The sequence below is a fragment of the Hippopotamus amphibius genome, chromosome 6 (assembly GCF_030028045.1).
Source record: "Hippopotamus amphibius kiboko isolate mHipAmp2 chromosome 6, mHipAmp2.hap2, whole genome shotgun sequence".
NCBI lineage: Eukaryota > Metazoa > Chordata > Mammalia > Artiodactyla > Hippopotamidae > Hippopotamus > Hippopotamus amphibius.
The window spans coordinates 101,727,885-101,755,351 of record NC_080191.1 but is presented as its reverse complement, the minus strand read 5'-3'; the positions used below and the strand labels follow the sequence as shown (position 1 = coordinate 101,755,351).

Genomic DNA, 27,467 nt, shown 5'->3' with positions numbered 1-27,467 from the left:
ATATTTAGAAACTTTACAAACTGAAATGTATAATGAGCTAAAATAGCTCAAAATATTTTGGAAAAGAAGATTGTCATCTGGAGAGCTTATTCTACCAAATACTAAAGTTGCTTATAAATACGTAATAAATAAAATATAATATAGCTATAAAAATAGAGTATAATATTGAGTACAAAAGTGAAAAAAAAATCAATGCAATAGGATACCTAGAAAGTGACCCTAAAAGATACATGCATGCAACAGATGGTAACAGTAGCTTCACAAATCAATGGAAAATAAATGAAATGTTTAGTAAATAGTGCTGGGAAAATTGGTTATATTTCTGAGAAAAATTTAGATTTCACCTCAAACCACAGCCCAAAGTAAAAATCAATTAAACACTTCATATTTTTATGTGAAAAAATAAAGCATTAAAACAAAACAAAACATGGTACTTCCTAGGTGGCTCAGTGGGTAAGAATCCGCTTGCCAATGCAGGGGACACGGGTTCAAGCCCTGCCCCAGGAAGATACCACATGCCGCAGAGCAACTAAGCCCATGCGCCACAACTACTGAGCCCACGTGCCTAGAGCCCGTGCTCTGCAACAAGAGAGGCCACTGCAATGAGAAGCCCACACACCACAACGAAGAGTAGCCCCCACTCACCACAACTAGAGAAAGCCCGTGTGCAGCAACGAAGACCCAACACAGCCAATTAAATAAATAAATAAATAAAACAAAACAAAACAAAAAAGACATGCACCCAACAGATTATTAACCTAATTCTGAAACAGGGAAAGAGTTAAGCACAGAAGTTTAAAAAAAAAAAAAGAAAAAACCATACACACACAAAAGAAAAGATCAAATAAACTGTCAACACTAAAATTATTTTAAAAGACATAAAAAAATAAGTCAAATTATTTGAGGAAAGTATTTGCCATAGAAAAGATAAAAAGCTATTGTTTTTAATGTATATATAAAAGGCTCAAACAAAATCAATAAGAAAAGCATTACACCATCAAAAGGGACCAAAATAAGTTAAAAATTCAGAGAGTAAGAAATACAAGTGAGTAATCAACATGAGAAATTGTTTTCACCTTCACTGATAAGCAAATATACATCAAAACAAGTCATCACTTTAAGCTACCAATAGGCAAAGATTGACTGAAGCCTATTCCACACTGGAAGGCTGTGTGATACTGTCAAACAATGCTGATCAGAGTAGAAAAGGATACAATCTTTTTGAAAAGCTTATAAAACGTGTCAAGTTTTAAAAATATATTCATATTATTTAACTCAGTAATTAAAATTTCAGACTTCTAGCCTGAGAAAATAATCAGAAGCAAATATTTAAGTAAATGATTATGTGTATAGTATATGGCTGACAAAGGTAAAACAATTTAAATATTCAAAAGGAGAGTTAAATTTTGGTAAAACTGTATAATGAAATATTTTTATCTATTAAATTGTAGTTTCAAAGAATTTTTAATGACATGAGAAAATACTCAGAATATACATATGTTACTAGAAAAGGTTTAAAAATAAGACTAAGAAGTAATATAATACATACATATAGCACTTACGTGCCAGGCACTATTACATATGTTAACTCATTTTATCTTCACAACCACCAGTGAGTTAGGTAATATTATAATTCCCATTTTACAGATAGGGAAACTAAGACACACAAAAGATTAAATGATTTACCCTAGAACCACAACCAGTAGGTGACAAAGCCACAACCTGAACCTGGCAGCCTGGTGCCAAGAGTGCCTACTCTCAGCCAGGACAGGACAGTGCCTCACAGGTGGCAGACTAGGACGATGGGTGGAAAGAGGAGGCGAGGATGACCCACGGGAAGAAAACAAAACATTAACAGGCTGTACATGGGCTGGAGGACTGGAGGGGATTTGTTTTCTTCACGGTTTCTAGATTTTCCAATTTTTCTACAGCAAGTATGTATTACTTTATAAACAAAAAAATCAGTGAAAATTATTTTAAAATGAAAAAAGAACTAATATAAAGATCGTGTTTTAAAATACACATGAGTTGATCACTAGATGAAGTTCCAAGAACAACCTTTTCCCAAGAAAAGAAATAAAATTATTTGAAAGGAGAGCAAAAAAGACACAAAGATGTGAGAAGCAAAGCATTCTGTATTTAGGAACTGAGTTAGATGGAGTCTGAGATGGAAGGCTGAATCAGTAAATTAAAGCAAAAATTAAAAACCAACTGGAGATGTCTGAAAAGAGGAAGAAAAGTAATCTCTAGTTATAACAAAGTAAAAACAGCAATTTCTAGGCTTTTCAAAAGTAGAAAGTGGGACTTCCTAGGTGGTGCAGTGGTAAAGAATCTGCCTGCCAGTGCAGGGGACACGGGTTTAAGCCCTGCCCTGGGAAGATTCCACATGCCACGGAGCAACTAAGCCCGTGTGCCACAACTCTTGAGCCTGTGCTCTAGAGCCCATGAACCACAACTACTGAGCCCATGTGCTGCAACTATTGAAGCCCATGTGCCTAGGGCCCGTGCTCCACAACAAGAGAAGCCACTACAATGAGGAGCCTGTGCACCACAATGAAGAGTAGCCCCTGCTCGCAACAACTAGAGAAAGCCCATGTGCAGCAATGAAGACCCAACGCAGCCAATAAATAAATAAAGTAAATAAAAATAAATTTAAAAAAAAAAAAGTAGAAAGTACCCTTTTCTCCAAAACATTATACAATAATATTCACAGAAATAGGAATACTGTTGCTGTAGGAGTTTCTTTCCTTTTTTTTATTTTTTAGGAAAAACATCCAACAGCAAACCTTTTAGCAGTTACTTGCCCAGATTATCAGAAATTAAAATCTAAACTCTACAGCCTTCTGCTACTACATGAGAAAGTTTATTCAAAACTTCAAAGCTTTCCAGTGTACAAAATAGTCTTTAAACCTTCTGAGTTAATAGACAAGCTTTACAATCATGTGTAAATTACATAAAAAGGGTTAGTGGATAATTGTAATAATATGGCTTTAGCATATAATATTTCATATATGACCCAAACTAAAACTGCAAAGGTCAGTACAATCAGGCAGAAAATGATCAGTTATTACTCCAAAAAGAAAAATACTAAATCTTGTGTCAAACACGACTTAATCTACCAAAATAAAGTCCATTTCTTTCCAATTTTGAATCTAAATGCAACAGGAGTCATACACAGATAAAATACAAGATATGTCTCTTCTTTAGATAAATCTGAAAATTAAGAATCGCAACATTTTGAAAAAACAATGGGAAAAAAGCTGATTAATTTTTCACAAATTTTCAGCTTACAAAAAGCAAAGCCTGTAAGCTTTTAATTCTTCCTAATTAGACTGATTTTCAATCATAATTATACTTTATTATTTCCTGATTGTAAAAGTGATGCATGTTTAGGAAATCTGACAACTATGATATAATCCCTGTTCACACCTTAGTGTATTCAACCTTGTTAATAAACATGATTTGTTACTGTTACCTTTACACAACTGGGTTCAATCATTTTAATATTTCATGGTACTTTCCCAGGTCATCAAATATTCTTTTTAAAACATACTTTTTAATGACCACATGCTATCCCTTGATATGCATGTGCCAGTTTTATTAACCAATCAATCCCTTGATCAGCTAAGATACTTCCATCATCCAAAAGCAGCATGAAGACAGAAATACCAGGAACTCATTTCATTATTAATAAAATCTGGTAGTACTGTCACCTTTGAGACTCCATGGAAGTATCTGCTTCAGAAGATAATTCAAATCTTAAAGATAAATTTAAAAACAAACAAAAAAACATACCAACTATACTATCGAAAAAAGCTCCACGCAGATGCCAATCATTTTTATCATTCAGGAAAGTGATCATGTGGGACAATAAAACATCATTGGCTTTCTGACGTCCAAAGAATACACACAACCGTGTTATTCCATTTTCCATTAAGGTCTGTTTCACGATATTTTCAGGGTCACTTAGCAAAGTGACAACTTTCTGCTGGACCATTTCATGTAAGGCTTGGAGCTCTAAAAAAAAAAAAAAAAGGAAAAAAACGATCAATTTTCTTTTCTCCAAACATATGACCCAGTCCTTCTCACTCCTTGGAGAAAATAGAATGATTATAGAAGCCACCACAGAAAGTCTATAATCACTAAGTTTTTCTACTACTCAAAGCTCTGACGGATAGCTGGGAAAATGAAATATAGATTGAAAAACACCCTAATAAGCAGATGCCACAAACATGGTTACTACCTCACTAGTTAGTAGCTCTATTTATGAGGCTCAAAGATTTTGATACATAAATCACAAATCATAGGTTTTGGTATATAAATCATAGCTAGTATGAAATAAACACAGTTTATGACTGAGGATACTCAGAATATACTCACATAAGAAAAGGTTTAGGTTGTTTAGCTATGGTGTTTCCAATGTTTTTTTCTTTTATCCTAAAAGAATTATATAATTCAGCTAGCTTTGCTGTTGACACAACTCAATTCTGGCTGAAAAACTACTGAGCTTAGAATCTGTGGTGACAAATTGGTCATTTACTGGCTAGAAAACAGTTAAGAGTAGAAGACAACAGTTAGACAACAGAATCCTCCCTCTATATATCTGGTATTCTTTCATTTTACATTAAAATTATAAGTGAGTTTGCTGCAAGTTCACGTCAGCAATTCATTCTAAGTAACAGAAAATATGGAAGAGAAAATCATACTACCTGTGTCATAATTTCCATTGGTATGTGTAACTTCATCTATTTCTTCACTATTTGGGTCATTTTCCATATTGAGATTTTTCAACTGTACTAATTCCAGGAATCTCAAAGCTGTTTCTGCCAGTAGAGCTATGTTTTCTATAAAAGGGAGATAATTCATAACAATTGTCATCATAAATTTGTGTAATGCTTGTAACTCTTCTTCCCTGAGTCTTAATACCTATAAATAATAATCATGAAAGTAAAGAAAAGCAGGACTTTTCAATTTAGCACTTAACCTAATCAGACTTTTAGTAACTAATCTCATAATCAACAACTATACCCAAACTACCAGTTTTAATAATAAAACACAAGCTTCTTTCAAAAATACAGGAATGTACAACATGATAACTATATTAACATTGCTATATGATACATATGAAAATTACTGGAGTAAATCCTAAGAGTTCTCATCACAAGGAAAAAAATTTTTTTTCTTTTTTTTCTTTTTATTATATCTATGTGAGACGATGGATACTAACTAAACTTGCTGAAGTAATCATTTCACAATACATGTAAGTCAAACCATTATGCTCTAAACCTTACAATTATACAGTGATGTATGTCAATTATAGCTCAATAAAACTGGAAAAAAATACCAAATAACCCAAAATATAGCACTCAAATCATCTGAGGCAAAAAAAAAGGCTTAATCCTTCCACAAAAACCTACCTTTTAAACAGTATTTTATCAGGTAAGAGATATGCAGCAGGCTAACAGAGAAACACATTTTCACATTAAAATAACAGATCAAGCTGGCCTTTGGAATCACACAGACCCCTGGCTCAAACCTTGACCTTGACACTTACTAGCTGGCTTCTTAACCCATCTGAGTCTCAGTTTCCTCATATATAACTGAGTCACATCTACCTCAAAGAACCATTACCAAAGTGAATCAACCCTTACTGAATTGCTTGACAAGTGATCTTCTGAGTGCGAGACTGTTTGCCACACTCCTGCAGGGGTCTGTACCTTCCCCTTTCTCTCTGATAGTCAATTAAGACTACCTGATACTCCTCACCTTCTAAAAATATCTACTTCTAAGTTCTGCTGTCACACTTGCTATTCATTATATCTGCTCTCTGCTTATACTTTCCTCTTCCTTCCATTTTTATTTATTCTTGTGCCTCTATCTTTCTTCCCATCCACTTCCGTGCTTCTTAATATATGACCATACCCACAAAGATTGCACTCTTTTCCTTCTCAGCAGTGAGTGGCACTGATTGTAAACTATCTTATTTTATTGATTCTAAGACTCACTTTTTTCTTCACTTTTTAATGTCTCCTAAATTAAGATGCATCCCACAATAATTGACATTTTTGAGTCTTTCAAATACAGTGATTCCCTTCATCCTGGAGTCCCGCACCCCGCCACTGCCAGGTTCAACACTGTTCTGAATAGAACAAAAATTTACCTCTAAGTAAGCAAGTTACTGATACCCTGCAATGCCGGCTCACCCTAAAGACGGGAGAATTCTATGCCATCCCCTGATGGTTCTAGATGAATATCCCCAAATAGGTGAAAATATCTTTATTAGGAAAAGTCTCTTAACTTCCTGGGCACCTCTCAAGTCTGAGCAGATCTGTTTATCTCCCCCATTTAAGTTCATAAACCACAAGTTCACTTTACACAAGAAATAAATCTATACCAGCATCTCTGAGTTTAAAAACAATTATATAAAAGAAAAATTTTAATTGGTTTTTAAACTTTTTAAATTACTGACATGTGGGGTTTAATTACATTTGACCATACAAGTTCAAAGAGACTCTGACTCTAAAAAGACAGCCGTATCATACACTAGGGCATGGTTCACCATGGTTGGGTGGCATGGGGCACTGCAAGGTCCTGGCACTGACCCTGGGTTACCATGGACTCTTACCACTAAGACCCAGCAGACCAATTCAAGATCAAGGTCTAGACCAGCAGCTCTGAGAACTGAGAAAGAACTAGTCCAGACAGACTTTGGTCGTGTCTCTTAGCCTCTCCCTTCCCCAATTCCTCAGCAGAGAAATGAAGGCACTAAAACATCTACAGCTCAAGGTTGTTCCAAGTGTCAGTTTCAAGAGATACGCAGATCTTAAAATCTTAGAATCTAGAACCTATTTTAGAATCTCTATATCTTTTGCAGCTAACCCTTGCAACCGTGAGCAGTATATGCCTTTATACAAAGCAGATTTTTCAAAAAACTGTAAGTATTGTTTTTATGCCATGACTGCTAGAAATTGAATGTAAATATGTTGTTATGATATCTACACATCAGAATCTTACCTATTTACCACAACTGAAAAAAGACTAAGATACACTGGTCAAGAGTAGGTCATAATAGTCTAAAAAATACAGCTCGTTTTTAAAAATCATAAGCTTTTCTTTCACTTTTATCCAGTTCAATTACACTTGATCCTCAAACAACACTCGAATTTTTTTCAATAGTAAACACTACAGAATCACACAATCCATGGTTGGTTGAATCCACAGATGTGGAACCATGGATAGAGGGCCAACTGCCAACTATAAATTATACGGGGATTTTCAACTGTGCAGGGGGTCAGCGTCCCTAACCCCCACGTTGTTCAAGGGTCAACTGTATTTTTATTTACCAAGTGAAATGTAAACATGCTTTGTTCCAAATGATAAACTTGGATATGTCTTAAAGAAATTCTGAATTTTCTAAGCCTAAAATTTATACCTATACAGCTAGGGAAATCAGAAACCATAAATAAATAGGCAGATGGATAAATATAAAAAAAGTATGTGGGCTTCCCAGGTGGCACAGTGATTAAGAATCCACCTGCCAATGCGGGGGACACAGCTTCGATCCCTGGGCCCGGAAGATCCCACATGCCACAGTGCAACTAAGCCCCTGAGCCTCAACTACTAAGCCTGTGCTCTACAGCCCATGAGTCACAACTACTGAGCCCATGCGCCGCAACTACTGAAGCCCAAGCGCCTAGAGCCCATGCTCCGCAACAAGAAAAGCTACTGCAGTGAGAAGCACGCACAATGCAACAAGAGCAGCCCCCACTCACTACAACTAGAGAAAGCCCATGTGCAGCAACAAAGACCCCAATACAGCAAAAATTAAATTAAATAATAAATAATAAAAATAAATCTTAAAAAAAAAAAAAGAATACTGGCTAATCTTTAAAAAAAAAAAAGTATGTATTTTTTAAAAAGCCAGCAACCACCAATCACTTTGTGAATATGCCTAGCCTTAAAGACAGAGTCCAAATACCATTTTTCACATTCCATTAAAATAATTACAAGGAAATCATAAAATAATGAACTAACAAGCAAGTATCTTTCAAAAGAAGAGACAATATCATCACCACACATGTTATGTACTACTCACAAAGACTTCAGAATTCTTGATTTCCATCAGATTACATTTTAGAAATAAATGATGGAATTATGTAAATGTTTCAATGACATTTTTCCATGTAGAAATAAGCATTCAAAATTGATCTGGAGCGCTAAAAATATGAATCTGTATCACTTATTTACAAATAAGTGAGAATTACAAACAAAACAGGTAGGTGTGTTATATAACACATCCACTTCACCACAAAGAAGCCACACTTTCTAAGCATCATAGTAACTTAAAGGACCTTAAAATTCAATAACTTAACAGGCTAGGTCCTTTAAACACCAAATTACCCAACAAAATTTTTCAAAACTTTTTCAACAGCAACAGACTGTTATATCCTAATACTGATATTCAAACAAACGTATTTGTTCAGAGAAACTTTATAAAGGCCTAAAGACACTAGATCAGGAACACATACTTATAAACATTAGTTTTACTCCAAATTAAATATAATACTCCCAGTAAAATCATAAGATTCTGTATTATATATTTTTCACTTAGTAATTCTGATCACTTCAAAAATGAGGATTCACACAAAGCTTGAGTTCCAGGAACAGATCAGCTATAAATATTATTAAAATATACACAAATAGTTCAAGGACCAAAGTTCACTCTTGCAATTCCCAAAGATATCAGAGAAACAAAAGGTATTACAGTCACTAACTTCAAATACATGAGTGGTTATTACTTGGACAGTAAGCTCTTACCAGCATAGGCTAGTCTAACAATAGTAGCATCATCCTGGGCTAAATGGGCTATGCCTGGCAGAATATATTCCGGGTAGATGTTGACATCATTGCGTGGAACCTCTTTGACAAGAGCAAGAACTTTGGTCAACGTCCTCAAGGCTTCAGCCCTCACTCTAGGAACAGAGTCATTGCTGAAATGCAAAAGATACGGAGTAATACGATCCAAAAGAATTTCTACACTTAATCTTGGGGCCAAATGCAGAATAAGTTCCAGAGCAGCAAGCTTGGAATCACAGGACTTCAGGGTCTGTAGACAGGATGTTATAACTGACACCAAGATAACCAGCCCATTTTCCTTAGGCTCTCCTTCTGCTTTCTCTGACAGATCATGTCCACAGAGATTGTGAACAATGTTGCCCAAATCCTTCCTTATAACCAGAATACGCTCATCTGCAGAAAGAAATGTTTCCTTGGCAAACTGCGCCATGTAGGGCTGGAGGAACGTGTAAAATATTTCGGGAAAGGCGTTGCCACGCTGCTGCTTTAAGTAATCTTCTGCCTCTAAACGCTTATCTGGTTCACGGTGAATCATCTGAGTTACCTATACCAAGGGGAGGAGTAAAAAATACATCTGAGAACAGCAAATTGTATCAAATGAAAGCTACAAGGGCAACTTATACATGATTTAAAGGATTTCTGAGGTAATTCTGACTCTTTCCAATCTTCACCTTTCACACTACTTTCAGAACCTGACTACTGAGTAATATGTGACTCTACTATCATCCTATAAAGCAACAGGAAATCACATATTAACGTACTCCAGATGGCCCAGACACACAAAGAGCTTTAAAAACCAGTTAAATTGGCTCTTTTCACAGTCAAGAAAAGGTAGGCCCAAATTCATTCAGTTACTTAGCAACACAACATGACAAGCCCACACCCAGGACAGCCAAGTATGCCAACTCCTCTGTACTGTTCACTGCACGTGAGCTGAATTGGCTTCCTCTGGAGCAACTTATTTTTTAATATTTGCCATTTGTAAGAAAAATCAAAATGCACGTTTCCCTACCTTACTAAAGAATATTTAAAATATGCCATAACCTTCCCATGGCTCAGAGGCATCATCATATGCATCAGTTACTGTGTTGATTGACTTAAAAAAGATGCCCTCAAACAGCACTGTTGGCATACGGCTCCCGTGACCTCCCACACAACTCCTCACATCTGCTCTGCTACACTAATTCTACAGCTCCCCTTCCAGACCTGCCCTCAGGGTCAAGGGAGGTGCACACAGCTAGCTGCTTCTATGTGAAATGCCCCTATACCAATCTATTACATTCAAGTTGATGTTTCTCGTCTCTTTGTTTTAGATATTTATCCTCTCCTTTTCTTGCTAGCAAGCTCTATTCTGGACAATTTCTCTAACCCCCGAGCACCTCCTCACTTCCTTCCAAATCTGTCCAAAGCAGAGCTAAAGATTTTAATGGAAAGATGCGTGTGTGTGTGTGCACACACACGCGTGTGTGTGCTGGGGGGCAGGAGGGAGGAAGGGATACAAAGTCAAATGAGCTCTGTGCCTAAGACGGGGAAAAAAATTGCACATTTCTGCCTAACAAAGTAAAAACAATAGGCTGCTACATTACTCTATTTGGCTTTATTGCTTGTCCCAAATTTAGAACATTCCAGAGAGCTATCTAATGCAAAAGTGAGAACATATTTGTATTTAAAACGTTATGGCAAATACTTGTAGCATAGTTACCAATTCTCTGATACTGCGATCTTCAATTTTATTCAGCACCTGTTCAGGGAAAAACTGTCCATTTCTATAAGCCAAAAGTTGAGAGAGATCAAATAGTGGCACGCCTTCTGTAAAAAGCTCAGCTATCACGCAACCTGGAAAATATCAGATATAATTCCATTAAAAATAAAATGGAAGATATCATTAATACAGATCAAGAATTCAGAGAATTCATAAAACTCAAAATGCAAAACTCAAAGTAAACTGAATTAAGATGTTTAATGCAACCTACAACCACAACCAAGCAACACAAGAAAAATGTCTACTGCCTCATCATCAATTTCTAAAAGTAGGAAGTTGAAAAAGGCCTATTTAATTTTTCTCCTTCTTAAAAAAATTAAATCAAATAAAATTACTTCCTTGTTCTATAATTTAAGACAAATATATTACACATATGTTTACATACACACACACATTTCGAGATACAAAGATAAGATTAAAAGCCATAAGAAACACAGTGGTTTTTTTAAAAATGAATTTATAGACATTAAGTTCATAAAAAACTACTGAGAAGTCATATCTGACAACCCATTTATTCATCATTAAGCAAACAGCTATCAGGTGTCTACTATATACTAAACTCTAATTGTGCATAAAACAGATAAAAACTCTGCCTTTGTGAAGCTTTCATAAGAGAGAAATAAAGTAAACCCGTGAACAAACATGAGAACTGCTAAGTGTGGCTGTAAGATGAGAGGGAAAAAGAAAGACCTTTCATTTTGCACTTACATAATCTTCAAACAAGGAATAAATAAACCCTCTACATTCCCAAAAAGACAAAGCAGTTTCATATGACATGCATTTAATAAGTCTTAAGGAGATCCTTGAACAACTTAGTCCCAACCTTTGCATGTTCTGGTCCCTCTGTCTGGAATGCTATTCCCCCAAATACCATCATGGCTTATACCTAAACCTCCTCTAGACCTTGAATCAAATGTCATCTTAGCAGTAAGGCACTGCCTGACGGCCCAGTTTAAAACTGCAAGCCCCCCACCACAACTACCCCATACTTGTCACCTAGCATGTTCCCTCTTCCTGATGTTTTTCCCCACAGCACCAAATGCCACGTTATATATTTTATGTATTTATTTCCTTATTGTCCATATACGCACTAGAATGTAAACTCCATAGGGGATTTTTGTCTATTTTGTTCACTGAAAAATCTCCAGCAACTAAGACAGTTCCTGATACATAATAAACAATAAATTTCTTAATTGCTACCCATGCAGCCAAGTTTTAGAAAAAACTAAAATAGTATTAAAAATACCATAAGCAAGAAAAAAACAGAAGAACTGAACAATACTATAAACCAGATCTAACAGACATTAAAGGAATACTCCATCTAACAACAGAATACAAAATTCTTCTCAAGTACATATGGAATACTCTCCAGATGAAACCGTATGCTAGACCATAAAACAAGCTTAAATGAGTTTAAAAGGACTCAAATCATACAAATTACATCCTTCAAACCACAATGGAAAGAAATAAATCAGTAAGAGAAGAAAATCTGAAAAATTCACAAATATGTAGAAATTATATAAACACACTCTTAAATAACCAACAATCATGGGATTGCCATATATACGTTACAAATAAGAAAAAAAATATCAAATTGTACACTTTGAATATATGCAGTTTATTGTTAAAAAAAATAACCAATGATCAAAGGAAAATTAGAAAATACTTTGAGATGAATGAAAATGAAAGCAACATATAAAAATGTATAGGACTGGGACTTCCTAGGTGGCGCAGTGGTTAAGGATCTGCCTGCTAATGCAGGGGACACGGGTTCAAGCCCTGGTCCAGGAGGATCCCACATGCCGCAGAGCAACTAAACTCATGTGCCACAACTACTGAGCCTGCGCTCTGGAGCCCACAAGCCACAACTATTGGCCCGTGTGCCACAACTACTGAAGCCCGTGTGCCTATAGCCTGTGCTCTGCAACAAGAGAAGCCACGGCAATGAGAAGCCCACACACCACAAAGAAGAGTAGCCCCTGCTCACCGCGGCTAGAGAAAGCCTGTGCACAGCAACAAAGACCTGATGCATCCAATAAATAAATTTATTAAAAATAAATGTATGGGCACCATGATCAAGTGGGGTTTATCCCTGGAATGCAAGGATTCTTCAACATATGCAAATCAATCAGTGTGATATATGATATTAACAAACTGAAGGATAAAAACCACATGATCATCTCAATAGATGCAGAAAAAGCTTTTAACAAAATTCAACACCCATTTATGATAAAAACTCTCCAGAGGGTGGGCATAGAGGGAACCTACCTCAACATAATAAAGGCCATATATGACAAACCCACAGCAAACATCATTCTCAATGGTGAAAAATTGCAAGCATTCCCTCTAAGATCAGGAACAAGACAAGGATGTCCACTCTCACCACTACTATTCAACACAGTTTTGGAAGTCCTTGCCACAGCAATCAGAGAAGAAAAAGAAATCAAAGGAATCCAAACTGGAAAAGAAGAAGTCAAACTGTCACTGTTTGCAGATGACATGATACTATACATAGAAAATCCTAAAGATGCCACCACAAAACTACTTGAGCTAATCAATGAATTTGGTAAAGTTGCAGGAAACAAAATTAACACACAGAAATCTCTTGCATTTCTATACACTAACAATGAGAGATCAGAAAGAGAAATTAAGGAAACAATCCCATTCACCATTGCAACAAAAGAATAAAATACCTAGGAATAAACCTAACCAAGGAGGTAAGAAACCTGTACTCAGAAAACTATAAGACACTAATGAAAGAAATCAAAGATGACACAAACAGATGGAGGGACATACCACGTTCTTGTATTGGAAGAATCAACATTGTGAAAATGACTATACTATCGAAAGCAATTTACAGATTCAATGCAATCCTGATCAAATTACCAATGGCATTGTTCACAGAACTAGAACAAGAAATTTTACGATTTGTATGGAAACACAAAAGACCCCAAACAGCCAAAGCAATCTTGAGAAGGAAAGATGGAGTTGATGGAATTCAGGCTATACTACAAGGCTACAGTGATCAAGACAGTATGGTACTGGCACAAAAACAGAAATACAGATCAATGGAATAGGATAGAAAGTCCGGAGATAAACTATGGTCAACTAATCTATGACAAAGGAGGCAAGGATATACAATGGAGAAAAGGCAGCCTCTTCAATAAGCAGTGCTGGGAAAACTGGACAGCTACATGTAAAAGAATGAAATTAAAACACTCTTTAACAACATACACAAAAATAAACTCAAAACAGGTTAAAGACCTAAATGTAAGGCCAGACACTAAAAGGGAAAACATAGGAAGAACACTCTTCGATGTAAATCATAGCAAGATCTTTTTTGATCCACCCCCTAGAGTAATGGAAATAAAAACAAAAATAAATAAGTGGGACCTAATGAAACTTCAAAGCTTCTGCACAGCAAAGGAAACTATAAGCAAGACGAAAAGACAACCCTCAGAATGGGAGAAAATATTTGCAAAAGAATCAACAAAGGATTAATCTCCAAAATATATAAACAGTTTATCCAGCTCAATATCAAGAAAACAAACCCAGTCAAAAAATGGGCAGAAGCCCAAAATAGGCATTTCTCCAAAGAAGACATATGGATGGCCAAGAGGCACATGAAAAGCTGCTCAACATCACTAATTATTAGAGAAATGCAAATCAAAACTACAATGAGGTATCACATCACACCAGTTAGAATGGGCATCATCAGAAAATCTACAAACAGTAAATGCTGGAGAGGGTGTGGAGAAAAGGGAATGCTCTGGCACTGCTGATGGGAATGTAAACTGATACAGCCACTATGGAGAACAGTATGGAGGTTCCTTGCAAAACTAAAAATAGAACTACCATATGACCCAGCAATCCCACTGCTGGGCACATACCCAGAGAACACCATAATTCAAAAAGATACATGCACTCCAATGTCCACTGCAGCACTATTTACAATAGCCTGGACATGGAAGCAACCTAAATGTCTATCAACAGATGAATGGATAAAAAAGATGTGGTACATATATACAGTGGAATATTACTCAGCTATAAAAAGCAATGAAACTGGGACATTTTTAGAGACATGGATGGACATAGAGACTGTCATACAGAGTGAAGTGAGTCAGAAAAACAAATATCGTATATTAACACATATATGCGGACTATAGAAAAATGGTACAAATCAACCAGTTTGCAAAGCAGAAATAGAGACACAGATGTAGAGAACAAACATATGGACACCAAGTGGGGAAAGTGGGGAGGGTTGGGGGCGAATGAATTGGGAGATTGGTATACCAAATAGTACACTCTAAATATATGCAGTTTATTGTATGTTAACTGTTATCTCAATCAAAGTTCTTAAAAAAATAAAATAAAAAATAAATGTATGCGATGCAACTAAAGCAGCCTTTAAAGAAAATGTATAACTATAAACACCTATGCTACAAAAGAAGAGCTCAAAACAAAAGCCTAACCTTAACCTTGAGAAGCAAACTAAAACCAAAACAAAAAGAAGGAAAGGAACAATAGATACTGGGGTGAAAATTTATGAAACAGGGAATAAAATACAATAGAGAACAACGAAAGCAAAAGTTGGTGCTTTGAAAGGCTCAACACAATTGACAAGTTTTTCTAAGAAGAGAGATGACAAACTACTAAAATCAGCTATGAAAAGAGGGACATTACTACCAACCTCACATAACAAATGTATGCCAAAAATTAGATAAATTAAATGAAATGGACAGATTCCTAGAAAGATAAAGGTTACCAAAGGTGACTTAAAAAGAAAGAAAATCTGAATAGACCTTATAAAGAGACTGAATTAGAAATGAAAAACTTCCCACAAAGAAAAGCCTAAGCCAACATGGCTTAAGACATGAATTCTGACAAACATTAAAATACTTAACACCCATCCTTGACAAATCCCAACAAACAGAAAGAAGAGGAGGAACACTTCCCAAGCCATTCTATGAGGCCATTATCATCCTAGTAGCAAATCAGACAAAGACATCACATGTAAAACAAACTACAGACCAATATCCTGGATGAATACAGATAAAAACCCTCCAAAAAATATTAGCAAACTGCATGCAGAAATTAAAGAGTCCATACCAATAATAATAAACAACTGAGGGGAAAGAGAGGACACTTGAGCACATGAAAATGCTGAGGGCCAACTGGTAAATGTGGAGGAAGTGCTGGAGTTGGAAGATCATCATTGTGCAACCATCATAGTAAAGAACGATAAGGCAAGAATGATCAACAGGGGCTTCCCTGATGGTACAGCAGTTAAGAATCTGCCTGCCAATGCAGGGGACACGGGTTCAATCCCTGCTCTGGAAGATCCCACATGCTGCAGAGCAACTAAGCCTGTGCACCACAACTACTGAGCCCATGTACCACAACTACTGAAGCCTGAGCACCTAGAGCCTGTGCTCCACAATAAGAGAAGCCACCGCAATGAGAAGCCCATGCACCTCAAAGAAGAGTAGCCCCCACGCTCCGAAACTAGAGAAAGCCCCGCGTGCAAAAATGAAGACCCAACACAGCCAACAAATAAATAAATAAATTTATTTAAAAAAAAGAATGATCAACAGATGCCAAATCAAATAGGAAATTGTGACGACCGGCAGGATATTTGCATGGTCTTAAAAGTTTCTTCCCACAGGTTGCTTATTAGTTGCAAGGCATTAAAAAAACAAAAAGTAACTACAGCGGGGAGAAACTGGGCAAGAACTTGACCATGTGAACAAAATTAACATCACCAACAGATACTTTGCCTCCAGATAGGATACTATGAAGACATCATCACCTACACAGTATTCCTACTGAGAATGAAAACCTAAATCTAATCATAAGGAAACAGCCGACACATCCAAAATGAGGGCAATTCTACAGAAAAAGAAAGAGGTGAGGTCGAGCACGTGCGCACGGAGCAGGTAAAAGCTGGTGAAAACTGAATAAGGTCTAAGTTTAGTTAACAGTAGTGTACCAATGTCAACTCCTGATTCTGATATGGTACTACAGTCATGTAAGATCTCACTACTGGGGGAAGATGGGTGAAAGGCTCTTCATTATTTTTGCAACTTACTATGAGTATTATTTTAAATAAAGAGTATAAACATAATTTTTAAAAATTTAAGGGGAGAGGTATTCTTCAAAAAATGTCAATGTCATAATGACAATGAAAGGCTGTGAAAATGTTCCAGATTAAAGGAAGCTAAGGAGACACGACAACTAAATGCAATAGCTGACCCTAGACTGGGTCCTATCCTGGAGTAGGAAAAAATGCTATAAAGGACATTACTGGGTCAAATACAAAATTAGAATAAAAAGTGTAAATTATTGTATCAATGTTAAAATTCAATGCAGTTGGTAACTGCAACATACAGTTACATAAGCATTATGTAAGAGACCACTGGGGTCTTGGGAAATACTAAAGTACTTGGGGCAAAGGGCCATGGAGGGGTGAGGAAGGATGGGGAGTACAGAGAGAAGGTATAAGTGATAAGCAACTGGAACAAAAACAACAGGTGAATTTGGGTAAAGGATTTATGGGGGTTCTATGTACTATTTTTATTTTTGCAAGTTTTTAAGTTTGAAATTATTTCCTAATACTGTAGAAACAAAAAATGACTACTTACAACTAAATTGAGGTTGTTTACAGACTGAACTATGTCCCTCACCACCCCTGCAAATTCATATGTTGAAGCCCCAACACCTTACAATATGACTATTTGGAGAGGTGATTACGGTTAAATGAGGTCATGAGGGTGGGGCCCTGATCCATTATGACTGGTGTCCCTGTAAGAGGAAGGAACACCAGGGGCAAGGTGGCCAACCCAAGGAGCGAGGCCTCAAGAGAAATCAATCCTGCTGGCACCTTGATCTTGGACTTCCAGGCTCGGAGGGAACTTCCCAGAACTGAGGGAAAATAAATTTTTGTTTAAGCTACCCAGTCTGGAGTATTTTGTTATGTCACCCCTAGCAAACTAATACAGAGGTAAATATAGGATTTTTTTTTCTTGCAACTTTTTTTAAATTATTTATTTATTTTTTGCCCATGCCACAGAATCTTGGTTCCCTAACCAGGGATGGAACTCGTGCCCCCTGCAGTGGAAGCCCAGAGTCTTAACCATTGGATTGCCAGGGAAGTCCCCTTTCTTGCAACCTTTAAAATGCTACTCTGGAAGAGATGTTACTGGGTGGTATTTCTCTATAGAACAATTTGTTAAAGCTGCTTTTATCATCACCAAGTCCTTCTTTATCATTCAGATAATGTCAGCTCAATGTCACCTTCTGGGGAGGCCTTCATTTTATCTACCAGCCCTTGTCATCCACTTAGAAATCACCGCACTTCATCACAGCACTTCTCACTAACCAAAATTAACTTTCTTACTTATTTACTTTTTTATTCTCTCTCCCCGCCCACACTTAGAATGCAAGCTCCATGAGTGCAGAAACTGTCAGTACTGTTCACCGCTGCATTCCCAACATCTACACAGCAGTTTTGCACACAACAGGCACTCAAATACTCAAGTCAATGAATGAAAGATCTCCAGCAAACAAGAGATCTTTATGTGTGACCAGAGACAGAGAGTATATACACTTCTTCCAAACTGGCAGCCAGGAGCCACGGATATGAGGATATGCGTTAAGATAGGGAAAAGTAACATTCAAAGCCAAAGAGGCTAAATCAAAGCTTAGGAGCCATGGGAGGTGAACAGATCCCATCCACCTCTTTCCAAGAAAGGAAAGGGCCTATCTTCAGCCAAAACAATGTACAGCTCTTTAGTCTGGAAAAGCAAGTGCTGAGTAAGAATTCCGCTGAACTTCACAAAACTGTAATGACTGACTACACTGCACACAAAAGGATAAATACAAACCCTTCATCAATTCCCGAAATTTTAAAACTATAATAAACTTTCAGGTATAAAATAAATTAGACATGGAGATGCAATGCACAGCAAGGTGACTGCAGTTGCTAAGAGAGGAGATATCAAAAGTTCTCACCCACAAGAAAAAAAAATTTTGTAACTACATATAGTGACAGATGTTAGTTAACTAGACTTGTGGTAATCGTTTCCCAATTTACACAAATATCAAATCATTATGCTGTACCCCAGAAACTAATGTTATATGCAATTATACCTCAATTTTATTTTTAAAAAAAAGCTATAAATGATCCCCTGAAGTTAGAAAGTGATCAGATTTCTAAGCTGGAGGAGTCCTATTTATAGAAAAGTAAGTTTAAAATGTAAAAATGGTTCAAGAAAAATTTAGATAAATTCACTGATCAGGTTGGGACTTCGATGGATTACATTTCTAATCTTGTTATATTTACAACCTGGAGGCTACCCCACCTCATCAAAAATAGCCTCCCTCAGTATTACCTTGGGACACAGATTAGTGAGCTGAACAAACCAACAGCTCAATGAATGTTGTGTAACAATGTTCATTCATTCTCCTAGATGAAACATACTTCTTCATTAATTATGTCACTTTTCCTAAATAATCTAAAATACAACTCAATTTATGTTTTCTTTGTAGGAAACCTACAGCTGAGAAAAAGATTAAAGCCAACCTTTGCAAAAGTTACCAAAAAACGGCACTGATGCTGGAGTTCACATGGTATTCCTCAGGATACCATCCCCAGCCTACTTCTCCTCCCAGAAGTTCACAGATAGCCTAGAAACCATTACCAAGCTTCATGAGTTCTGTGTATGTAAATAAAGTGTATGAATGTATGGTACTTTTTTCCAAAGAAGGGGGTCACTGGTTTCATCAAAATCTTTAAGGGGAGCCAAACACGCTTAAGAATAACTTCTCCGCAAACTCCCTGACGACAAACACATTTCCTTGACTACAGTGTGTAACTACCAACTTCCTGATAACTACCAAATCTCCATCTCCACCCCACATCTCCACATACCAAACCTTTTAACCAACTGCCTGTCACACATCTTTTCCTGGATATCCCCGGACACCTTCAACTCGACCTCAGCAACTTCCCACTGCCATCAACTCTAATACAGACCTCAGCATCTTCCCACCGCCATCTGTTCCTCCTCGTGTGTCTCCTAGCTCAGTGACTGGTATCATCATCCAACAGGTTTCCCAAATGGGGAAGAGGAGCGTTCTTGATCCTCCAATCAATCACCAAATCCTAACAATTCCACCCACTAATTACCTCTTCAGCATTACTTCTCTCCACTCCCTCTCTAACTGTCACAACTTGAAGCTGGTGAGGATCATGTCCTACCTGGATTGTGGCAGCTGACTACTAACTGGTTTTCCCATCTCCAGTGTGACTCCCCTGCAACCCACTCTCCTGCTACAGCCAGTGTTTTGTCTAAAACACACATCTGATCATGTCCCTGTAGACTAGGATGGGCATACCAAAGCCCTTCTTATCTGGGCCTTGCTTACCTCACACCCAGATGCACTAAAGCAGTGGTCCCCAACCTTTCTGGCACCAGGGACCAGTTTCATGGAAGACAATTTTTCCATGGACAGGGTGGGGAATAGTTCAGGCAGTAATGCAAGTGATGGGGAGCAGCAGACGAAGCTTCACTTGCTCTCCCGCCACTCACCTCCTGCTGTGCGGCCCGGTTCCTAAGGGCCTCAGGCAAACCTGGCGACTAGGGTACTTCAAGTGCCCTAGTAAATCAATGCACCATGCTCTGGTCCTCTAGTCTTCACATAAGCAACACCCTCTGCCTGAAACAAACTCCCCTTACCATAGGTAGCTCCCAATCACCTTTCAGGTCTCAGTTTAAATACCATCCTTCCAATAAAGATGCCTCTCCTGATCCTGCCTCTCTACCCATCACCACCACAGAGACTCATTTAAGTATCCATACGTTCCTATAACAGCACCCTAAGCTTATCACCACCACAGCAAACCACAGTGCACTGAAATGTCTTTTTTCAAAATCATATCTATCTCCCCATTAAACTGTAAGCACCTTGAAAAGAGAGAAATAATTACCCATCTACATCTCTAGTACTTAAGACAGTGCCTGACACATACAGAAGAATTCAAATATACCTTAAACATCTGAATGAACAGACCACTCTTCGCATTTTCTAGGTACTTAAACATGTCCAATGAGAGAATACGGCATCTATCTGAACAGCGTAGGAGGATTTATGAAAAAATTAATTTTCTATGTTCAAGAGTTAAAATAAATGCACATTCCCGCCCAAGTCAAATACCTGCTGAAAAGATATCCATTGCTCGCTTCAACTCTCCTCTTGTTCTCTGATTGCTATTTAAGTCTACAAGTGGAGTAGACGGATCTCTCATGTATTCTAACTCAGTGGCAAACAATCCACCATCAACAAAACGTTCAGGCGCAATATAACAAGTTCTCCTCCGGGAAGTGTCAAAAAAATAGTTGAAATCTGCTGGGTTGTCCTCTGGAAGGTAAGTGGGTTTAAAACTGGCAAAATCAGTTAGAAGGACCCAATTCCAACTGGTGACCATCACGTTCTCAGTCTTGATGTCCCCGTGACGGACTCCAGACTTGTGCGCTTGGTCCACAGCCGTGAGGATCTGGAAGGCAATCCAGCGCTTCTCGATGTTGTTCAGGAAGGGGCGGGTGCTGATACGGTCGTAGAGGTTGTCGCGCACATACTGTCTGAAGAGCATGGCTGCCTTCTCAGACGCTTTTTCTGCTGCTTTCTGGAAAGGCAGGCAGTTCTGTGCAGAATGAAGCCTGATTTTCAGTTCCTCAAGCTCTTGTTTATAGCTGGTGAGAGGCAACGTGGGATCCTGAATTGCAAAGACCTTCACAACCACCAGGCCTTCCCGGTGTTTCGCTCGAGCAACTTTAAAGAAGCGAGTGCTCCCCAGACTCTTATCATACTCAAAGTCATGGATGTCTGAGAAATAGCTCTCCACAGAAAGGATCTGGGAGGGAGCGATGCCGGCGAGCTGGTTTCCCATAATGGCAGCGAGCACCTCAGTAAGTTAGGATACAACACCTATTAAAAAAAGAAAAAAAAAAAAAAAAAAAAAGGAAGGAAAGAGAAAAGGGAAAAGAAAAGAAACAAGCACTGACACACCATTATTTATGTGGCCTCTTCCTAAAAGATAGATGTACCGTATTTCTCTTCCACCAAGAGCACTGTACTTAGCCTTCCAGGCAGCCTCTAAATTTCAAACATATTTATCTTAAAAGATCATGTTATTTTACGTTGTCCTTTCCAGGAGCTGACTTACATGTCAATATGCCCCGTCAACATTAAGTTGAAAATGTTAGAATGTGTATCTTCTGATATTCAAATTTAAAACTTAATGAGCCTTTACTACGTGTTCAGCATTGTGCTTAGGAGTACAAGAGTCAGAAAAGTACTATACGACACAGGCTCTGCCCAAGAACTACCTGTAAGTGTTGAATATAAAACCCAAACACATTAAAAACTTAAATCTAACTAAGAATGGCCTGATACAGATAGGTCGGGCTGAAAAAACCCCAAACAATCAGCAAATCCTGGACCCGTCCAGCCTATTGCAACGTGCCTTCCCCCTCAGCTAACAGAAGGCGCAGAGTCGTCTGGTTTGCAACAACGACAGGGAACAACCCCTGGTAGAGATGTTAAAGAAAAGTAAACCAAAAGACCGACGTGCCGAACAGAACCCGGGGTCCCCTAGCTCAGGTTTTGCAGGGGATAAAAACGCACAGGCCCACGCGGCCGTGCACACACGCAAGCGCTTACCCTGCAGGGCTCTGGGAAGCGTCACAAGCCGGCCGCTCACTCACACGGCGGGCATGGCGGGTCGCTTCGGGGTCTGGGCGGGGAAGAGCGTCAGCAGCCCGGCGAGCCTCCCCTACGAGGGGTCCTCTTTCAAAGGGAGGCGGGAGGACCCTGCGGGAGGCACGCAGAGGAGTCCCAGCGTCCAGGACCCCGGCGGTCGGAGGGGCAGACGCGGGAAGCTCCTGGGGCCGCAGCAGCAGACACGCAGCCAGGCTGGGGAGACCCCAGGGCCCAGGGAGTCGCCCCGGCGGCCACGCGCTCCCGGGCCTCGACTTCCTCTTGCGCGGGCCTGGACCCCTGAGGCCCTCTGACTCCTGGAGGGCCTCCCCGCCCGCGGGAGGCGGGAGAGAGGGAGGCGGCCAGGTCCACGGAAACCCCGCTCCTCCAGCGGCTGCAGAAGCCGCGAACGCTCCACTCCCGGGACAGCTGCCGGCTCTGACCCCACTTCCTGTCGCGGAGCGGAAGTGACGGCTTGATGGGGAGCGCGAGTCCCGGGCTGGTTGCTAAGAAACGAGGAAGGGGCGTGGCCTCGCTCCCGGAGCCTGGAGAAAGAAAGCGAGATGCTCTGACAACAGCCTATTCCCCATCCAGGTCTTCTGCGGAATCTATAAACTCTGAGGCTTTCTGACATCCCCCAGAACCTGTTCAGATGCCCTAAACCCACGTACACCAGAGCAGCGTTCTTTAAGAGAATTCACAGGCTTACTTAGGAAAATTAATATATCTCAAGTTGAATCTTTAAGTGCTTTATAGAGATAAAATTTACATACTATAAAGTTCACCTGCTTAAAATACACAAATCAGTGGGTTTTTATATATTTACAGAATTGTGCAATCATCCCTATACTCTAACTTTAGGGCATTTTCCTGACCCCCAAAATGAAACTCTGTAACTCAGCAGTCCCCAACCTTTTTGGCATCGGGGACCGGTTTTGTGGAAGACAGTTTTTTGGGGAGGTGTGGGTGGTTCAGGCGGTAATGTGAGTAAATGAGGAGCTATAGGAAGTGGCAGATGAAGATTCGCTCAGTCGCCTGCCACTCACCTCCTGCTGTGTGGCCCAATTCCTAATAGAAGGAGGGCAGTACCTAGGGTAGGGGACCCCTGCTGTAATTATTAGCAGTCACTCCGGTTCTGCCCATTGCTCCTTCCCCTCCCAGCCCTAGGCAACCACTAATCTACTTTCTGTTTCTTGCCTGTTCTGGACTTTTCGTGTATACGGTATACAACATGTGGATCTTTGTGACTGACTTCTTTCACTTCACATGTTTTTGAGGATTATCCGTGTTGTAGCTTGTATTTCATTTCCTTTTATTGCCAAATATTCTATTGTATGAATATTTTACATTTTGTTTATCCGTTCATTAGTTAATACCCATTTGGGTTGTTTCCACTTTTTTGGTTATTACCAATAATGGGGCTATGGACATTTGTATATAAGACTTTTTGTGATCATGTTTTCACTTTTCTTGACTAAACACCTAGAAGTGGAAGTGAAACAGAGCAGGACTTACAGTCCTTCCCTGCCATGTCCTCCACCTGCTTTTTGTCTGTGGAAAAACTTTAGCCAAAGAATAAGTTTAATCAGAGAAGTGAGAAATTACAGAAACAAAGGAAAACAGTTCAACAAGACTAAATAGTTTAGTCATTAAGCGTAGTCAAGGACCTCTCTGAGCCATATCCTGTGAGCTGTCTTGTAGACACTGAAACCCCCAGTGTATAGAAATGCAAGAGATTTCTGTGTGTTAATTTTGTTTCCTGCAACTTTACCAAATTCATTGATTAGCTCAAGTAGTTTTCTGGTGGCATCTTTAGGATTTTCTATGTATAGTATCATGTCATCTGCAAACAGTGACAGTTTGACTTCTTCTTTTACAATTTGGATTCCTTTGATTTCTTTTTCTTCTCTGATTGCTGTGGCAAGGACTTCCAAAACTATGTTGAATAGCAGTGGCGAGAGTGGACATCCTTGTCTTGTTCCTGATCTTAGAGGGAATGCTTGCAATTTTTCACCATTGAGAATGATGTTTGCTGTGGGTTTGTCATATATGGCCTTTATTATGTTGAGGTAGATTCCCTCTATGCCCACCTTCTGGAGAGCTTTTATCATAAATGGGTGTTGAATTTTGTTAAAAGCTTTTTCTGCATCTATTAAGATGATCATGTAGAAAGAAATCAAAGACAACACAGACAGATGGAGGGACATACCATGTTCTTGGATTAGAAGAATCAACATTGTGAAAATGACTATATTACCGAAAGCAATTTACAGATTCAATGCAATTCCGATCAAATTACCAATGGCATTGTTCACAGAAGTAGAACAAGAAATTTTACGATTTGTGTGGAAATGCAAAAGACCCCAAATAGCCAAAGCAATCTTGAGAAGGAAAGATGGAGTTGATGGAATCAGGCTTCCTGACTTCAGGTTATACTACAAGGCTACAGTGGTCAAGACAGTATAGTACTGGCACAAACACAGAAATATAGATTAATGGAACAGGATAGAAAGCCCAGAGATAAACTATGGTCAACTAATCTATGACAAAGGAGGCAAGGATATACAATGGAGAAAAGACACCCTCTTCGATAAGTGGTGCTGGGAAAATTGGACAGCTACATGTAAAAGAATGAAATTAGAACACTCTTTAACAACATACACAAAAATAAACTCAAAATAGGTTAAAGACCTAAATGTAAGGCCAGACACTATAAAACTAGAGGAAAACATAGCAAGAACACTCTTCAACGTAAATCACAGCAAGATCTTTTCTGATCCACCCCCTAGAGTAATGGAAATAAAAACAAAAATAAATAAGTGGGACCTAATGAAACTTCAAAGCTTCTGCACAGCAAAGGAAACTATAAGCAAGATGAAAAGACAACCCTCAGAATGGGAGAAAATATTTGCAAACAAATCAACAGACAAAGGATTAATCTCCAAAATATATAAACAGTTCATCCAGCTCAATATCAAAAAAACAAACAATCCAGTCAAAAAATGGGCAGAAGCCCAAAATAGGCATTTCTCCAAAGAAGACATACGGATGGCCAAGAGGCACATGAAAAGCTGCTCAACATCACTAATTATTAGAGAAATGCAAATCAAAACTACAATGAGGTATCACATCACACCAGTTAGAATGGGCATCATCAGAAAATCTACAAACAGGAAATGCTGGAGAGGGTGTGGAGAAAAGGGAATGCTCTGGCACTGCTGATGGGAATGTAAACTGATACAGCCACTATGGAGAACAGTATGGAGGTTCCTTGCAAAACTAAAAATAGAACTACCATATGACCCAGCAATCCCACTGCTGGGCATATACCCAGAGAACACCATAATTCAAAAAGATACATGCACTCCAATGTTCACTGCAGCACTTTTTACAATAGCCAGGACATGGAAGCAACCTAAATGTCCATCAACAGATGAATGGATAAAGAAGATGTGGTACATATATACAGTGGAATATTACTCAGCTGTAAAAAGCAATGAAACTGGGACATTTTTAGACACACGGATAGACCTAGAGATTGTCATACAGAGTGAAATGAGTCAGAAAGAGAAAAACAAATATCGTATATTAACACATATATGTGGACTATAGAAAAATGGTACAAATCAACCGGTTTGCAAGGCAGAAATAGAGACATAGATGTAGAGAACCAACATATGGACACCAAGTGGGGAAAGCGGGGAGGGTTGGGGGCGAATGAATTGCGAGATTGGGATACCAAATTGTACACTTTAAATATATGCAGTTTATTGTAAAGAATTAAAAATTAAAAATTTAAAAAAAATTTTTTTAATAAAATAAATAAAAGTCCTCCATCAGGGAAAAAACAAAAGATGACACTGGTCAGACCACCGATGACCAATATCAAGATGCCTGTCAGAGCTGACTGTGCTGTTTCTGCATGTAGCCCCCTCCCTCTGTCTGTAAAAGCTCTTGCCCCCTCATTGTCAGGGATGGAGTTGGCCTTTGAACAGAAGTCCACCCTCCCCCTCCCCCCTGCCCTGGTTGCTGGCATCCAAAATAAAGCAAACTTTCCTTTCCACCAGCTTTGCCCCTTTCTTGGCTATTGAGTGGCAAGCAGCCGGACCCCACCTTCAGTTACAGAAGTGTGGAGTCACATAGTAACTCTATGTTTAACATATTGGGAAACTGCCAAACTGTTTTCCAAAGTTGCTACACCATTTTACATTCCTACTAGCAATGTATGAGGGTTCCAATTTTCTCTGCATCCTCACTGACACCTATCATTATTTACCTTTTTTATTATGGCCATCCTACTAGGTGTGAAGTAGTATCTCATGTCAGTTTTATTTGCATTTTCTTAGTAACTAATGATGTTCAGCATCTTTTCACATGCTTACTGGCCATTCTTATATCTTCTTTGGAGTAATGTCTATTCAAATCCTTTGCCCATTTTTTTAATCCGTTTGTCTTTTTATTATTGAGTTTTAAGATGTCTTTCTATATTAAGGATACAAATCCCTTATCAGATATGCAAATAGTTTTTCTATATGCTATCTTCTTCTTTCTTATTGGTGTCCTTTGAAGCACAAAATGTTTTAATCCAGAGCTGAAATTTTTTTTATCATCCCAGCAACATCCTTGCCTCCATTCTCCCCCATTTCAGTAGGCAGCACTACCACCCACTGGGTTCCTCAAACTACAAATTTGGAAGTCCTCAGATCATTCTTGACATTTTTCTACTCTTTCCCTCTTTCACCCACCCCATTCAATAATAACCTGCTCTTGCTGATTCCACCTCCAAAATATGCTTTGAAGCCACCCACTGCCATCTCTCCAGGGCCTAAGATAAACCACCATCATTACTGTGATGTCTGGATTTTGAAATCTACTACTCACAAAAGGCATTCTGCACCCACAACATTATTTTTTGTACTCCTCCCATGATGTCTTCTGGGCCTTTTTGTAGTTTTAAATTTCTGAAATATGGGTCCAACTTTATTTTTTCTCTAGAGGGATACTGTGATATCAGAAAATGTTAACAAGTAATCCATTTTTTCCTCCAGTTGTTTGAAATGACATATTTACCATATACAGGTTTCCTACGTAT

At 38.6% G+C, this 27,467-nt stretch overlaps 1 protein-coding gene across 1 annotated transcript in view; it reads right to left on the bottom strand.

The window, feature by feature from the left end:
• PIK3R4 (phosphoinositide-3-kinase regulatory subunit 4) overlaps positions 1-22,823 on the bottom strand; it is a 64,497-nt gene extending 41,674 nt beyond the window's left edge. Inside the window, exons 1-6 of the mRNA XM_057738871.1 lie at positions 22,340-22,823; positions 20,834-21,604; positions 10,559-10,692; positions 8,818-9,400; positions 4,710-4,844; positions 3,796-4,017 (exon numbers count right to left, since the gene is read on the bottom strand). Of these exons, the coding sequence (XP_057594854.1) occupies positions 3,796-4,017; positions 4,710-4,844; positions 8,818-9,400; positions 10,559-10,692; positions 20,834-21,566 (1,807 nt within the window). The 5' untranslated portion in view covers positions 21,567-21,604; positions 22,340-22,823. The remainder of the gene's footprint in view (positions 1-3,795; positions 4,018-4,709; positions 4,845-8,817; positions 9,401-10,558; positions 10,693-20,833; positions 21,605-22,339) is intronic.
• Between the last annotated feature and the right edge of the window lie 4,644 nt (positions 22,824-27,467).